General features: G+C 40.4%; 1 protein-coding gene across 2 annotated transcripts in view; it reads left to right on the top strand.

Moving 5' to 3' along the window:
* Positions 1-13,849, top strand: part of RMND5A (required for meiotic nuclear division 5 homolog A) — a 61,904-nt gene extending 48,055 nt beyond the window's left edge. The window contains exons 5-10 of one of the 2 annotated variants that reach the window (XM_087436462.1): positions 2,345-2,511; positions 3,212-3,377; positions 5,688-5,790; positions 7,940-8,094; positions 9,369-9,456; positions 9,938-13,849. In XM_087436462.1, the coding sequence (XP_087292588.1) occupies positions 2,345-2,511; positions 3,212-3,377; positions 5,688-5,790; positions 7,940-8,094; positions 9,369-9,432 (655 nt within the window). In that variant the 3' untranslated portion in view covers positions 9,433-9,456; positions 9,938-13,849. Of the gene's footprint in view, positions 1-2,344; positions 2,512-3,211; positions 3,378-5,687; positions 5,791-7,939; positions 8,095-9,368 lie in introns of both variants that reach the window. The other variant, XM_004437235.3, reaches the window with a different exon arrangement.
* The last annotated feature ends 3,520 nt before the right edge of the window (positions 13,850-17,369 follow it).

Below are 17,369 nucleotides of genomic sequence, written 5' to 3'. Positions count from 1 at the left end.
GAAAACTTGTATTCTATGAATTTGGGTTTTGCATTCTCCCCACACTCCTCCAGCTCCTTTTTGTAATGAATATCTATTTCCTTTTCTAAAAATTTCTTGGTAGGGGGACAGGAATTAGCAATGTTAGTTTTTTCTGATTATTTTATAGCCTTGTTCATAGCATAATTTGAAAGTGTGTAAAAATAAATTCAAGTGGTACATTAGGAACTCCATTGTCTAAATAAAACCTCCCCAACTTAAAAAATAGGATAGATATTTATAGCTTGAAAGGCTTGAATTCATAGTTCATAGCTTGAATTACTTTTAGGAAAAGTAATTTGCAGTTACTGTCAGCTCTTTGATGAAAAAAGGAAGTTAAGAAATTTTGTTTACTTTTGCATTAGCTTAAAAAGTTATTACCCTAAGTATGAAAGTAATATATGTTCATTATGGAATACTTGGAAAACATAAGACAGCATAGGCTATTTAAAAATCACTGTCGTCTGGACTGCTGTTAGCTGCTGTGCATTCAGGGATGTCCTCCTGGTGGTCTTTAGCCCCTGGTGCTGCTCTGATAGCTGCTGCGCTGTTCTGATTTGTCATAGCCTGTGCCTAGCAGTTGATAAACGTGTGAAACCCAACTTTCCTGGAGTCATTACTGTTAAAAATTCTGGTGACTGGAAGTTATTATTATTTTTTTTTTATGTATTACAACTTTTCCCACCTTTAGTATTATATTATGAACATTTGCCTATGAAAATGAAATAGATTGTTTTCTTCTTTTGTGAATTGCCTCCTTAAGGACTTTGCCCTTTTTCTGCTGGCTTTTATTGTTTATTAAAATTTGTAATTTCTTTCTATTAGCTCCCTTCTTGACTCTACAAACTCTTGCACATATACCTCACATCAGAAACAGGAAAAAGAAAAGGCCTACTAACAAGCTCTCCTTGCTTGTTAGTAGGAAAACATACTCACGCTTTTATGAGTGAGAGGGGGCAGGATAGACTTCTGGTAAGTGATCTGATGTAAATGCACTCCTTGGAATTGGAAGTCAAGAAGGTGCCTGGCAGACTAGAGACTGCCCTGGCGTTGGGCATTCACAAAAGATAGCTGCTGGAAGTACCTTGTTGGTGTCAGCAGGATTTACCAGGCTTGGTGCTGCAACTTGACTGCCTTCATCTTAGATTTGCCAGGCAAGGATCCAAGGCTTACTTAAATTTTAGTAAATATTTCCAAGGTCCAGGTGATTAACATTTTTAAAAATCACATTGATTTTGAGATTAGAGAAGTTGTGTGATTTGACTCTAAGGTGTGGATGCAACAAGAAGTTGATTGGAATATTCATATGTGTAGGATCCAGTGAAAGTGCAGTTCTCTGAAGTCTAATCCCAATCAACTGATTCGTCATGCATAACTCAAGCGTTTTACTCCTGTAGTTTGTAGAGTTACTCTGAGTTTGTATTCATACTCAGTTCAGGTTCCAGTGGTTCTTGGTGAATGGGGTTAGGTGGGGAATATTTGTCCAGTTTAAGGTCAAATTAAAGAAGAATATGATGTTAACAGCTTCTGCATCTTAATATGTTTAGAGAAATAAAGTAATGCTTCCTCACCACTTGATTGCAAAATTGATTTTAGCAGCTGGCTGGTATACTTTTCTGCCTCAGTGCTCGCCTGAACTGGTGATCCCAGCTCAAGACTGGTTATTCCAGCTGTTTGTACTATAGAGGCCTGAGTTGCTGTGCTTTGGTTTATTCAAAACCGAATATTGTTCCTTCCCTCATTAGCACTATGTTCAAGTCTTTTTGGCACAGTGTGATACACTGTATGATATTTATGTAGTTTTATCTGCCTGATTAGACTGAAACCACCTTGAGGGTAAATACCTATGTTTACTATTTTTAATCCCAGAGTGAGTAGCACAAAGTCTTGCACCTAATGAAAGTTTAAAAATAGATGGTTCCCCTTCAGAATCTTTTGATTCATTTATAAACATGCCAGTTTAACAAGAAAAGAGTATTGGATGTAGACAGTTGAGAAGTGAATCTCATGGCTGACACCTGCTTCAAAGTGTGGCCTTGTACCATTCCAGATATATCATGTGACTCCTCAGAGTCCGTCTTGTCTTGGTGTAAAACCTTACTAGATACGTAATTGTCATCTGACTTAATACTGTTTTTCTTTCTTTTTCACTGGCTGAAGGGCCTCTTTGGGTGTAGTTGTTGTTGATCTTCTTGGGATTGATGTTACCACTGACTTCCACAAGGTGGCAGACAAACCCTTCTTTTGTGTTACTGGTTTTCAAACAATTTTTAATACACCTTGCCTGAGCTCTTAATTACTGTTAAAATCTTTGCTTTTTCTTTAGATGGGCAGTATCAAACCGAGAAATGCTCATAGCCCAAAACAGCTCCTTGGAATTTAAGCTACACAGATTGTATTTTATTAGCTTGTTGATGGGTGGAACTACAAATCAGCGAGAGGCATTACAATATGCTAAAAATTTTCAGCCATTTGCCCTAAATCATCAGAAAGGTGAGTCTGGAGTCAGATGTTTTTAATGTTTGGAACAGGGCTGTAGCCACCACTGGAATTTGTTTATCTTAACTAGGTCTAATGCATATTTGCTAATAAACTAAAACAATTGTAGATGATGATCACTTACAGAAAAATCTCTGACTTGCCCTAGAACAAAAGTAAAACATTGTCTTCTTCAACGAAAAGTCCGAAAAAGGCATTGCGTTTTTGGGGATTCCATACTAAACTAAGAGGAGACATGAGAAAGAGCGAGGTGTGCACTTCCTCCCCGCCATGCTGCTGTTGTTGCCATGACAAAGTGTCTGAGGGTGCACCGGGATGGCAACAGTAACACTGAGTGTCAGTGTGGGAGGCCTGGCTAGTTCTACAGCCAGAGATATGTGATGACCCCATTTATACATAGTTGTTGCCACTCCAGATAATGGTAATTATATTATGCTGTGTGAAAACAAAATAACGTGAAGTTCAATATTTAGTGCTTTCCTTTTCTTCCCCTTTCTCTCTATGCTGTTTCTTTAATTTAGAGTAAAGGGAGAAACCAAGCTTAAGGTCCAGAATTTTAAAAGACACTGTTAATAAATTAATTTAGGCTATGTCAGTTGGGGAAATTCTTTCCTTTCTCAACCTGTTACCTGCAAGCCAGCCCTGTTTTAAGTGTGATCATTCACACCTCCAAATTGCTGTCACTTTTGTTTAGACATTCAGGTTTTGATGGGAAGCCTTGTGTACCTGAGACAAGGGATTGAGAACTCACCATATGTTCACCTGCTTGATGCAAACCAGTGGGCTGACATCTGTGACATCTTTACACGAGATGCGTGTGCCCTCCTGGGGCTCTCTGTGGAGTCCCCTCTCAGTGTCAGGTATGGAAATTCGTCCTATCTATTATTGAAATATGTACTGCATCGGTCAGTTCTTTTCTATTTGTTGTCTAGTTCTTGACATTAAAGCCGAGAGAATGTTTGTCTTTCTGAAGAAGAGTGGGGTTGGTATTTCAAGAGATCATCACAATTGACAGTGAAGCAGTTTTAGAGCAGTGGGTCTCCAAGTATGGTCTGTGAACCTCGGGGGGGTCTCTGAGAGCCTTTCCACTGCGTTGACATTTGCACAGATGGTGCAGAAACAGTGATGGATTAAAGTGCTTGAGGCTTAGCACAGATCAGGGCAGTGGTCTCAAACTCTACAAGGGACTTGCCGTGTTCCTCACCACCACATGCTTGCAGTTCAAGACATGCTGGTTTTAGTTAAGAATGTTTTTGACTAAACATTAAAAATTATTAGTTTTATTAATCTCGACCTTTGAGTGCACATCTTTTTAGTATTCCCTGTGACAGCATGGGAAGCTCCCATGAGGCGCCTCAGCTTCGTGCTTTTGGTAAGCCACGGAAGGTGGCTGTCTCAAGAAAAAGCACCTGTGTGTTGTGTGAGTTATGAACTAATAAACACATAGCTGCTTTTTTCATGAAACACAGTTTTTACTTGAAAGAATCACTAAAAGACAAACTACAGTTATTTATACTCAGGTTTTTGGCAGACGTTTTTTCAAATGAGTGAAGTGAGCCTGTCACGTCAAGGAAAATAAGTAACATTTTGCCACAATAGTAAAATTCAAGATTTTAAGCAAAACTAGAAATTTTGGAAAACTTAACCTGCTATTATGGGCTTGACAGCTTCCTAATACTTAAAGATTTTTCTCATGAGCTTGGTGATATTAATGAATTGTATTTTTTTATTATATAATGACATGTGTTTATACTAGAAGCTCTTAATTCAGTATGATATAAAATCACGCCTGAGTAAAAGATTTATTCAAAGTATGAGCCAGACCATTGGATTTTAACGTAGCAGGTTGCAAAAAATTCAATGGTAAGGAGTCAGACTCCACTTTGCAATTAACCTTTGAGAAACTACTATTTGTTGAGTTTTGGTGTGGCATTAAATAAGAATATCACAATTATCTGAAAAGGCAATTAAATTACTACATATCTTTGTGAGGCTAGGTTTTTTTTCATTTACTTCAACCAAAAGAACACATCGCAACAGACTGAATGTAGAGGAAGATATAAGAATCCAGCTGTCTTCTATTAAGCTAGGCATTAAAGAGATTTGTAAAAATGTAAAATAATGCCACTTTTGAATTTATTTTTGGTTTGGAAAATATAGTTTTTTTTTAATAAGAATGTTATTTATGGTAACATGTAATATATTTATTTTAAATAAACTAATCATTATTTTAAAAACTTCTCAGTTTAATTTCTAATACAATAATGATAGATATAACTCACAAAAACAAATGGTCTTTGAGAGCTTTCATTTTTAAGCATGTAAATGGGTCCTGAAACTAAAAAGTTTAAGAAGTTGTTTTAAGAAAATAACTTTTTTAGCTCTTCTGTTCATTTAATTTCTCAAGTGTTTTGAACCCTTGCTACATGCCAGGCATTGTGTGGATACAAAGATGGATAACGTACAATCTGCATTCCATTGTGTGTTCAGTCTGAGCGTGGGAGACACTCATGCAGTTAACTATAATGCATGGCCAGGCTGCAGGTCACGTTCTCTGGGGAACAGACTCTGAAATGGATGGAGATTGACATGCAGGAAGTTTATTGGGATCATCCCTTGTGGGGGAATGAAAATAGCAGGATTAGGCGGAGGGAAAAGTTGGACTGCGGTTCAGTCTCACCAAAGGCCTCAGCCCATCCCTGAGGAGCTCTGGAGCTACAGTGGGCCTGTGGAGTTGTCTCAAATTGGGGCAGCAGGGCTGGACTTTTTATCTTCATATGGAGCAGTCATGAGATGTGACCCTGGTCAGGTGGCTTTCTTCAGCTGAGGATGGTCCTGAAGAGGGACTCAGCTGAGAGTTGACTGCTGGTGCTTCTGCCCTGGGCAAGGATGACCAGGTCTCGAAGGAACCACGCAAGAAAATGTTTCAGAGTGTCATTAATGTTACGAATGTCATTAATGACTGATAATGCAGAGCCCATTAAATCTAGTGGTTTTGTAAAATTTAAAACTTTTTTGTTTTTGGCGCTAATTTAGCAAAGCAGAGGGCTCTGTGCCCTGTCCAGTGGCCAGGGCCCTCTGCATGCGGGATGTGGAGGAATTGACATTTCCCAGGACCAAGCTGACGGACACCTGGCCTGGCATTGACGTTTCCTCTTCTGCTCTCCCAGTTTCTCAGCAGGTTGTGTGGCGCTGCCAGCTTTAATTAATATCAAAGCTGTGATTGAACAGAGGCAGTGCACTGGAGTTTGGAACCAGAAAGACGAATTACCCGTGAGTTCCATTTTCTATTGGTTATTTACCTTTCCTGCCATTAGAAAAACATGGATGTTAGGGATTTAAAATGCCTATGTTGCCTTTTAACCAGGGAACATTATTGTAGCCATTCAACAGGGATTCTTTTATGTCTATATAGACATGGTTGAACAATAGAAATGGAGAGCTAGTACGTTTTGGAGGCACTGGAGGAGTTTTCTTAAAATTGTGACTTGGAGTGGCAATAAAAGCTAATGAAGGAAAACATCAGAAGGAGGGAGGGTGGTACATACTGTGCATGCAGTGTGCTGTGCAGTGCAGTCGACAGACCACTCATGCTATGATTTTTTAAATATAAAAGCAGTGAGCCAATTAGATTGGATTTAGTTTTGTCTTAAGCATTGATGTTTATGAGATCATGGGTTTGTGCTGTGTTATGAATGTGTTGTCCCTGTGACACCTGCAGTCATCAGTGGCCCTCCAGTACTGCGTGTCCGCTGCTGTTGTGGAACGGGCCATGGTTTTAAACATCAACCCCAGTCATTTGCCAGCTCTGTAATTCTCTAAGCAGTAGTTTGTCCATATCTAAAATGGGGACCGTCCTTCTCTTTATGGGGCTATTAAAGGCTAGAGATAACATAGGTATGCTTAGAATAATATGGGACATATAGTAGGTACTCAAGTTTTGCTGCCATGGTAGTTATGACATGGAGTGACAAAGATCACTGTATGTGTGTTTCCACCAGGCCTCTGACAGTAGGCACTAGAACTTTGGAATTATCATTTTTGTCACGATTGTCTCACAGACTCTAAAGGGCTAAAGTGTGCATTTGGCTTTTTGCATCTTTTCTGCCACACCTGTGCACAGGTTTATCTGCAGGTACCTTGTTTTTCCAGCTGGTAACTCTGTCGGTTGTTTGCCCTGGCTTCTCCTCAGAGATCAGTTTTGATTAAAGGCACAGGTGCATTCCCAGTCCTGAGTGTGGTCAGGACTCAACAGCACTCCTGCTTGACTGCTGCTCATCTGAGCAAGTGAAAAGAATGTGAGCCCTCACTTGCTTTGCTGTGGCAGGTGCCTGCAAGAAAATGGCAGTTTTGCAGTTAGGTTGTAAGCACCGTTGACACTTGCACACTAGCACAGAGTATACTGAAATCTGAATTCGCCTGAAGCCTGTGTGTCAGAGTAATGAAGCAATTGGAGGTGATGATCTGGCTGTTTTTTCCCTCAAGGTTATTGTTAGACTTTGTCAACTTTCTTGAAAGAGTCTGGGTAATAGACTTTTATATTGATAGCCATTTTAATTTTTTTAATTAATTAATTTGCTGAGGAAGACTCGCCCTGAACTAACACCATTGCCAATCTTCCTCTGTTTTTGTATGTGGATTGCCACCCTAGCATGGCCACGAGTGGTGTAGGTCTGTGCCTGGGAACCGGACCTGGGCCACTAAAGCAGAGCACACCGAACTTAACCACTACGCCACCAGGGCTGGCCCCTGATAGCCATTTTAGATTTAGAAGGAAAGAAAACAGAAAGATCTGGCATCTGTGGAGCCTCTGTCGTGTGCCAGCCGCCTAGCTAGGGGATCTCATAGCTTTTGCTTGTTTCTTCAGTGCAGAGAGAAACAGTGGGTACAAGTGCCGTGAGCTCAAATGTACGGACTGTGAAAGGCCTGCTGAGCTTTAGCGTAAAGCCTTGTTTCAGGTGGTTCTGTGGACTGTTACACACGATACACGGGAAGCTCAGATCTGAAGCTGACACAGAAGGAAACCGCGTTTAGTCTGCCTTTAAAGGATTATCACACTAAATTGTATCACCAGCTAAGTGTGCCACACGCCAGTCAGGACTTCTGGTGGGTTTGCTCTTAGGTATATCCTGAGGCATTTTCACAAGCGTTTGATGTCTGGGGCGTTGCCTTGCATGTGGCTCTCATTCTCGGACATCAGAATCTGTTTGAAAAGTAGGATTATAAGTAATTTTGAAGGTTAATTTAGAATTATGAAGTAATACTTGAATCCCTAAGACTATCCACCTTTTAGTTGGAAGAGTGCTGTAAAAATTCCATTCAGATGAGTAGATTTGATCAGTGTTCTTTGCCACACAGTGCACATTCACATGTGGATGGTTTTCTGAACTATAACTCAAGCCTTTTTACTTTTGTTGAACAGATTGAGGTGGACCTTGGTAAAAAGTGCTGGTATCACTCTATATTTGCCTGTCCTATTCTTCGTCAGCAAACGACAGATAACAATCCACCCATGAAATTGGTGTGTGGTCATATTATATCAAGAGATGCCCTGAATAAAATGTTTAATGGTAGCAAGTAAGTGTCTGACTTTTTAAATGTTAATAAAAAATTTTTCTTTTGGAACTTAGTGGGAGGATAAGAAGTAATGAGGATAAATAAATGTAGCTAGAATTTAGAAATAAATAGATTTTGTAACTATTCATTTGGCATAGTGGATGGTATCTGCTTTCTTGTCATTCTTTTTAATTAGTTCATAAATTTGATGATTAGATTTATAAGCATGACCTTTAAATCTTAACTTTTCGGGTAGGCAATACCTTGTCCTCTCCACCCCCTCAACCCCCCCACCCCGCCTTTTTACACAAACGGTAGCATACTATATACTGTTCTGAACTTTGCCTTTTTCACTTAGTAGTATATCTTGGAGATCTTTTATATGCTACAGAAAGAGCCCTCATTCTTTTTAAAGCTGCAGGGTATTCTACCATATGGAAATATGATAATTTATTTAGCCAGTTCCCTATTGATGAGCATTTCATTTTTGTTACTATAAAGTGAATTACTTTATCTGTATGTAATATATAAATTCATAGAATTGGAATTGCTAATTCAAAGGATATATACATTTATAATTTTTATATATAATGAGCCCAACTTTTAAAAAACAATCTAAAAAGCTTATTTCTAGCTTAGGCAGCTAGAAAATTTTTCATTGGAGTTTGTTTCAGACCCATTATGGTAAAGTCTTTCTTTTAGAAGAAGGCCCTGGCGTGTGACGAAGCTGTTTGCGCCCCTCCCAGACCATGCAAGACCCTGGTAGTGCAGATCAGTGGTGACTAGAAGCCAGATCTTGATCTTGGTTCAGACCATGCTAGTTTCATGTGCCACACTGCAAGGCATGCTAGGCCGCTCTCGGTAGGCGACATGCCTTGTAGGCTCAGCAGCTGGCATCAGAGTTGCTGCATCTAAGTGGACTGTGTGACCAGTACATTTGAAACTCAGAGACAGGTTCAACCTAAACCTTGGAGAAGAAAAATTGAATTTACTTCTGAAACCCCAAAAGCAATTTTCAGAACAGTTGTCTTTGTTTTGTTTACAAAACAGTTTGCACTGATTTCCACTGAAGAAGAGCCTTTCAATTTAGAGTCTGGCTTGGATCGTATTTACTTGTGACCCTTCAAAGCTTGACTGTTATATTAACAGAAAGCACAGTTAACCCTCAGAGCAAAATACAGATGTGTGTATGTACGTGGGTGTATGATTGTTAAAGATATTCTGTAACTAGATGAGAATTGAATGCTCAGTACTGATCCTGTTCCTTGATTCAGTGTTTTCTTTCTTGTCTTTAGATTAAAATGTCCATATTGTCCAATGGAACAAAGTCCAGGAGATGCCAAACAGATATTTTTCTGAAGAAATAACTTTAGTTTGCAATTTGTAAGTGAAACTGAATTGTGGGCGCATTTCAGAAGAGAGCGTTCCATTTAATGCAGCTAACCAAGGACTCTCGTGTTTGTATAAGCTAATGCTCCAGAAACTTTGCCAACATTTTAGTGTGTACACACTGAGGGGAGTGCTCCAGGCGAATATTATCATAGGGCTTTATTATATTCTTGGTCTTCATTTCTGATCAAGTAAATACACCAGCAGTTGTCATTCAATGCAGGTTTTTGTACTTAATTATATGGTGATTTTTTTACTTTTTAAGAGCAGAAACAGAAATTGACCTCCCCGCCATGTGTTTAATATTTCTCCTGCTTTTACTTTTGTCATTTTCTTGATGATTGTAAGCATTGAGAATGTTTGTGAGAAAGTTTTATTTCCTGTTATGTATTCATAATTAAATGAAAATTCTTCAGAAAAAGTTTGAAAAACTGAATTGTGGCTATAAAACTAATTTGCATTTTTTTTGCTTAAGGGAGAAAGCTGTGGTAGATTCCAAATTTGCTTTTTGATGTTTTCCTCTGCTCCAGCTCTCACTGAGAAGTCAGCAGACCTGCATTTGAGCTCTGCTTGTAGCCCCAGCAGGCTACCTGTTTAAAATTCCATCATGAATTTGGCGGTTTGGTGTGAGAAGTCTTCTGCTAGAACAGAGTGGAAGGAGTACTGTTGTTTCTTTGCTTTTATTGCCAAGAGGTGCTTATTTTAAAAGTGTGTTCAATAAAATGAGATTCTGAAGTTAGAAGTGTTCTTAAGTTGATATTTGCTCTCTTGGTCTTGGTAGCCCTATTCTCTGAAATCTGCCTTCAGGACTTGGCTGTCTGTTGCGTTTGTATATCACTGCAGACACAGTGTTGTGTGTGTGTGTATATATGTGCGCCAGCATCAAACATTGTGTATCTGGAAGAGAAGAAGCATGTTCCAGTCCTAAAATGCAGTTACCAGACTCATTACTTTAAATCCTTGAAATTAGAAGCTAGCAAATTTTCTGTAGTGCAGAATATGTTTATTGCTGTTTTTGTTTATTGCTGTTTTTGTATTTGAGTAGTATACTGTTCAATGCCTCTCTTCTGCAAAGTGTATCATCTCATTGACTGTGAATCTGTATATTATTCTGATGGATACAGATGATGATCTTTTCTCTTGTGAGGTATCTTCATTTAATGCACTGTCCAGAAATAGCCATGTGTAAGAGTCTTTCTCTGTATGATGAACTACATGGAAAAGACTTCTGTGGACATAATTCTGACTTAAACCCATTAAGTTACTTCATTATGAGAAGAATGTTCTATGGAAATCACCAAATATTTTGAACTTGATTTCATCTGACATGGAACTGAACATCAATGTATGAAAACTTTCCTGAGAAAATGAAAAAAGAAGAAAACACTGAAGCAGAGAGAAACGTGACACTTCAGAGTTTTAAACTACAGATTGACTTAGTTTGTGGCGGAGGGAGAGAACAGGGTCACTGCTAAGTTGACTGGAAATTGGCAGCATTTGCAGTAGTATACCAGCCTGGATGGTTTGTCCTGAAGTGTTTACCTGGGAGAGCTGGGATTTTTTTGTAAAGGAAAGGAGTGCTGTGTGTGGTCAGGCTGACGTCGAGCGCTGCTGTGTGCCATGTGGGTTAGCCAGGAATCGTGATTGACCTGCCCAGAGCTCGCTTTGTCCAGCCTCAGCCTTGGCCTCACAGCGACTTCTGTCCCATGTTTCTGCTTTCCAGTTGGAAACCTCTCTCCACTAATACAGTGAAGGAAGAGAGCAGAGAGAAGCTCCTTGGACTTCAAAAGAGAAGGTAGAGATCCCAGGCAATACTCGGGCCGAGGATGTAAAGCTGGTTTATTATATATTTTTTCCTTTGAATTAAAACCCAGAGTGTCATCTTTTTTTTACCTTTTTCTCGATAGGCCAGATTTATTTTTTCTCGATAGGCCAGATTTAGCTTTATTCACAACTTGTTCTCACCTTTTCGCCGCAAACACCTACACAACATTTAGGGTTCACATAGGATTTGAACAATACAGACATCGCTCTAGAGGCTGGTGGTAAATATTTTTGGCGGCCAGACATTTGACCTAGTTGGCTCAGGCCACTTTCAAGGACAAAAGCCAGTGCTCTGCTTTGTCCCTCTCCCAGTGTTGGGAATCCTATTGACAGTTTTCTGTGCAGCTCCTGAAACTTTAAAAAGAACATGCTTTAATGTGTTTGATTGTACAGCTTCCTGTGCAAGGTCCTTGTAGTCCCACTGGGCAAGGTTAGGGCCAAAAATTTTGAAACTCTACTGATCTGAAATTTAACATCAAAATTATGTCTTGTGACCTTCTTTAACTAAACACATCGACTTAAAGATCATTGGTGACTAAATGTGAAGGAGACATGGATTTGAAGAGGCCAGACCTCAACCAAAGATGCTAAATAGAACATGCTGTCCTTCCTTCTCTAGAAACACCTTCACCAATGGTGTCGGGACCATGTCACCGCTGAGGCTCTGTATGTCAGCAGTGCGGGAGGATACTCTCCGTCACGCTGTTTCCACTTGCAAAAGGTCATGATAGAGCCAAGGTTTTTTTAGTGAGGCTCATTATCACAACGTACCTTGAAAACAGAATTTCAGAATGGTTTCTTAAATTTCTTTAGGAACCATTTCCATTTATCAGTTGTGGACAAAGGCCATGGGACTATGCTAGACCAATAAAACATTATTACCAGATCCGTAGGTTCTTATTAGCCAGAGCATCTGTGCTTTCAAGTATAATCTGAAGTACAGTGGCTAAGGTTGTCTTTCGATCTTTTTTCTCCTTTGTGTGATCATCACAAAAGCCATTTCTGTTGTTTTAGTGGTGATTATAAGAGACTTCTAATACATAAATGAACGGGTATTGGTGCCTCTTGATTTTAAAAATTTTGAAGGAAAGAGCCACCTCATATTCATAGGGTGTGTGAGTATTTTGTGAGTGTATGAGCATTTAATTGAAAATAAGAAAGTTATGAAGTAAACCTTTTGTTTTGATTTTTTTTCCGTAGCAGCTGTTGTATACAGTGACACTAAAACCCACACCAACTTATGTGGGGAATGAGGATCCTTCTTTCTCTCCAGCTGTCCCACAGGTTATGCAGTTTAAGTTCAGTATTTCTTATGCTGTGAGTTATTTCCACCTCAGTGCTTTCAGCCTCTGGGACAGTAGATACTGCGAAAACAAGAACTCGTGGGTATCTGCACGAGACAAGCTGCTGGTAGACATTAGTCCTGGTTTTCCAGCTCAGCCTAGGACTAAGTGGTCTGATAGTCAAGCTGACCAGTCTGCCTAGTCAGCAGACTCAGGTTGTTTTCAGGGAAGCCACGGAGGCATGGTTTGGTTCATTTCACCACTGGGATGTGTAAGATGAAGAGACAAACCAAATACCTTTCATTACTTAACTCTGTACGTTGTCTTTGGTAACGCTAGAATGCTGTGGCCTTGAGGGAACATTAGCAAGGAACACACAGAAGGTGTGGTGCTTCCTAAGCCTGTCCAGCTGTGGCGGGATTTATGTGGTACCATGGTGTTTACCATAAGCAATTACATGAACTGTTCTTGTTGAACTATAATTGAATAGATACCAAAAATAGAATGACAAATGTATTTTAATAGCAGATGAGGCAATTAGTTTTAGGGCGAGTTTTCCACTGTTGATTTTACTTCAAGACATAGGGAGAGAAAACAAAGTTTTGTTTTCCAGGCCTTTCCCTCTACAGTTTTAAACTCTAGTGAGCATACGCTTCATTTACTTTCAAAGAGGCAAAAGCAGCTGGTTTTGGCTCATGGCACCTGCTTTGTTTCGTGTCGTGGATGAAGACCCTACACTCTTAGATTAGCAGTCACTTAACATTTTCCAGCAAGGCGGATGTGGGGTTCCTTAGGATTTGGTGCCAGATGTTTTCTTTGGGAAGGGGTGGGAGTGAATGTATTGGGGCTGGGAGGGAAGCAGGGGAAGAAAATGGGAGTGTGAGTGAGTGTGCATGTATGTGCAAGTCACCATTATCCCACCTGTGTCTAGCAGGGAACAGAAATTTAATGTATTTTGCTCATGACTGCAGTATGCATGTATTTTTTTTTTTCTCCTCCATGTTTTCTAAACTTACACTAAAAGGATTCATCAAATTATCTGTTCAGATGGCTCAGGATTGTATTTCTTTTGCTTACCCTGTGCTCTTGGGTTCTATAGTATTTCTATAATTATGTTACAAGAATAGTGTTGCACTGTAATCTATCATAGAGCTATATGTATGGAAAATTTTGATCAGTTTTTTAAGAAATGTATCCTGTTTGCAAAGGCACAATAAAGTTGCATCTTATAGACTATAGGCAATAAAGCTAACAATAAACCTTATTTAACACAAACCATATTCATATTCTCTGTTTATTTGATTTTGGAAAAAGCCTAGCATATCCAGTAGTTTCAGGGATTTCATTTTAACTTTAAAAACTTCTGATATATTTAATTTATAAGTTTCAGACTGATATAATAGAGTTTTGGAAAACTATAAGAAATGCTTTGTTAATGTGTGTATTCCTATGTAAAACACATGGCTTCTCCTGTATATATTTTTAAAAATTAAAGAAATGCACATTTAAAAAGTTTTGTGGGACCAGTCTGTATAAATGTGACAGGTGACAGAGGTGTGAGGGAGGGAGTAGGGGAGTGCCAGTTGTGAGAAGAGAACATTGTTATCTGTGTTGCTAAGGGTCTACATGTAAAGGATTTAAGAAAATATCTTTGTCACCATCTCATCCTGTTTCTGTGTCACTTAGCAGTGTGAGAAGCAGAGGTGGCTGGGCACCATCCCCAGTTTCTAAGGAGGGGATTGTGTCAGTGTTTCCAGTGCCTGCGCCCTCATGCCCGTCCTGTGGATGGCCGGGACCCTCGAACCAGAGTGATGGTGTATGACTGGGAAGAGGAGCCCTGAAACAGCTCTCTACCCAGGCTGCTGGTGGAGTGGGGTGTGTACACTCAGCACTGCAGGGAGGAACAGAGGCCGAATTGTCTGTCCTACTCAGTGACAAGCTAAGCTGGTAGAGACTAAGAACCTATTTGTGTTTCTTTTGTATATGTATTCTTTTAGAGAGAGACTCATTCTTATTTGAGATTTTAGCATGTTTCCTACCTATGGGAACCATTGTGGATCCTGTGTGGGTTCCCACCCAGTCGCATTTGGAGCTAGTGACCCATGTGGTATGTAGATGAGGCCCGGCAGGCCAGGCCAAAGATCTCATCCCCTGCCTAGCATTTGGGGCTCTCTGGGACTCAAAGTGTGGTCACTAGCAGCATGGGCACCACCTGAGAGCTTGTGAGAAATGCAGACCCTCCTGCCTCAGCCCCGACCTGTTGAATCAGAATCCGAGTGCTTGAGAGAAAACTGGCTTTGCTCACAAGGAACCTTGTGGATGCTGCATATTTCATGAAGTACCCTCCCTCTTAAATGTGGCAGATAAGAATCGAGTGTACTGAACAAAATTTACCTTTTTCTTGATGACTAAGTCCCGAGTCATCAAGATAAGTTAAATTTAGCGTGCTTTGAACTCTGTTTTAGTGCAGTTACTTTAAAAATCAGTGCATTTCTTTAAACATCCTGGTAACTGAGGGAGTGTTGTATTTGTGGCGTGGTGAAAGGCATCTTCCAGCCCCTCCCCACCAAAATGGGGAAGGACAGGCACCAAAGCTGTAAAACAGCGGGTTTTATAGTGACAAAATAGAGACTGAAAACGAACCTTTAGACAAAGCAGTCGCCTGGTGCCCCCGCATCCTGTTCACCCCCTCCCTCCCCCAGTAGGGAAGCTTGATGATAAACAATGTCCCAGCAAACAGAAATGTCACTTCCCAGGGGACACACTTTCCTAACTTTTTTTTCCTGGCACTCAGAAATTAATATCATAATCCTGTATACACATAAAGTTTATAGTTCTGAAACAAATGTTACAAAACTTTCTTTTTTTGTGTGTGTGTGAGGAAGATCAGCCCTGTGCTAACATCTGCCAATCCTCCTCTTTTTTTTTTGCTGAGGAAGACTGGCCCTGGGCTAACATCCATGCCCATCTCCCTCCACTTCATATGGGACGCCGCCACAGCATGGCTTTCCAAGCGGTGCATCGGTGCGCGCCCGGGATCCGAACCTTCGCCGCAGCGGAGGACGCGCACTTAACCACTTGCGCCACGGGGCCGGCCCTACAAAACTGTTCAATGCTCATAATGTGTGACACTGATATTTTCTATTTCTTTTATTATTTGTTTAATGCTCATCAAGACTCTGAATTGATTTCATGACCTGCTAATGGGTTGACGTTTACCTTGCGCTAAGGGACAATGATGGAATGATCCATTCACAAAGCTACTTTAAAATCTCTGTCAATGTATGTATGATGGAAAGTGTTTTATTTTTATTTTCCAGAAAAGCTTTTCCTTGCAGAAGAGTGTCTTGCTCCTGTGAGTCTTCTATGCTAGCAAATGGGGTAATATATCTACACATTAGTGGTACTGTTTAAGCAAGAGCTCCTGTGTATCAGGGAATTTTGACTTTCCTTAGCTATGCTTCCTTCTAGCTTAGAAAAGTACAAAGTGCTTCATGCTAAATATTGGCTTGTGCAATAGAAACCTCGTTTAATAACTTAAACAGATGTGTGTATGTTAAATGCAGAAAATATTTAAAATACCATAGTATGGCACCTTCAGTCATTCAACATGGGATTTTTTTTTAAGTGCCAGACCCTGAGAGAGAACAGGTTCCTTGGCTTTTCTTATAGACCGCTGGAAGAAAAGTAGACTGCTAAGACCCTGTAGTGAGGTTAATGCCCACCAGTGACCTAACCACCCATGGATAATGGGAGGGAAGAGAAGGGAGGTAAGTTGTGTATTTTTAAGGCCCACTCTGGCTACAGTGGGATGGAAGGTGGTAGGGGAGGGGGTTCTGGGGATAGAGTGGTGAACAGGACAGAAAATAGAGCAAGGTGGTGTTTTTGTCGCACAAAGGCAGTGCTCTGAACGCTTCTGTAATTCAGACAGGCGTTAAGGTGTTCTTGTCTCTCAAGTGATCAGCTTCCTTGCTCTGGTGTTCTAGGATGTAGTCCCATTTCTTTCTATTGTCTACGTTTTCTAGGAGGGGGAATTTCTAACTTCACCACGCTCTCCTGCATTATGTGGGTTGTGCAGTGTTCTGCCCAGTACCAGTTTGGACTGGTCTCATCCATTTGAAGACTGCATGCAACTGCCGTGCAGGTGCTGCCATTCCAGTGAAGGACTTTGGTGTCATTTCCCCTCTAAAGCAAAAACGTTCCTTTAAAGGAAACAGGTTATTTGTCAGCATTCAAGATATCATTTTGGGAGCTTTCTCCTCCATTTGGGGATCTTTTCCCTTCTGAACAGATTAGAAATGCCTTTTTGGTTATTTTCATTCTTAAGCACAAGACCTTGTTGCTTTTAGTTATTTCAGATTAATGAGCTGCTAATCTACCCTGAAGAGGAACTTCATGGGAAATTATCATCATGAAAGCTTTCAGAGGCAGCTCAGGAGATTTGGGCTGAGGGCCTTTGACTTTGCTAGTGTGTACTGGTGAGCAGCATGTGTAAAATAGGCTGTCTAGGGTTTGTGGGGTGGCCTTATGCCATCAGGGACCCAGGCTCCCATCTTTCTGCTCCATAGCCTTAATGTGTCCTCAATGTCACCTCTGTGTCTAATCATAACTGTGTTTTGGAGGGAGGAGGTGAAAGGGAGTAGAAAAGAACAAGCTCCCAGTTGAGTTAGCCCCTTTGAAGAGTCTTTCCTGGAAGCTCCACCCAGTAACTTATTAGCCGCACTTGGCTGCAAGGAAGTCTGGGAAATGTAGTCTTAGCTGGGCACATTGCCACCTGTAACAAAATGAGGGTTCTGTTAG

The sequence above is a fragment of the Ceratotherium simum genome, chromosome 11, assembly GCF_057802395.1.
Source record: "Ceratotherium simum simum isolate JZ-2026a chromosome 11, ASM5780239v1, whole genome shotgun sequence".
Lineage (NCBI taxonomy): Eukaryota > Metazoa > Chordata > Mammalia > Perissodactyla > Rhinocerotidae > Ceratotherium > Ceratotherium simum.
The sequence above is the reverse complement of the archived record's forward strand: the minus strand, read 5'-3'. Positions and strand labels throughout refer to the sequence as shown.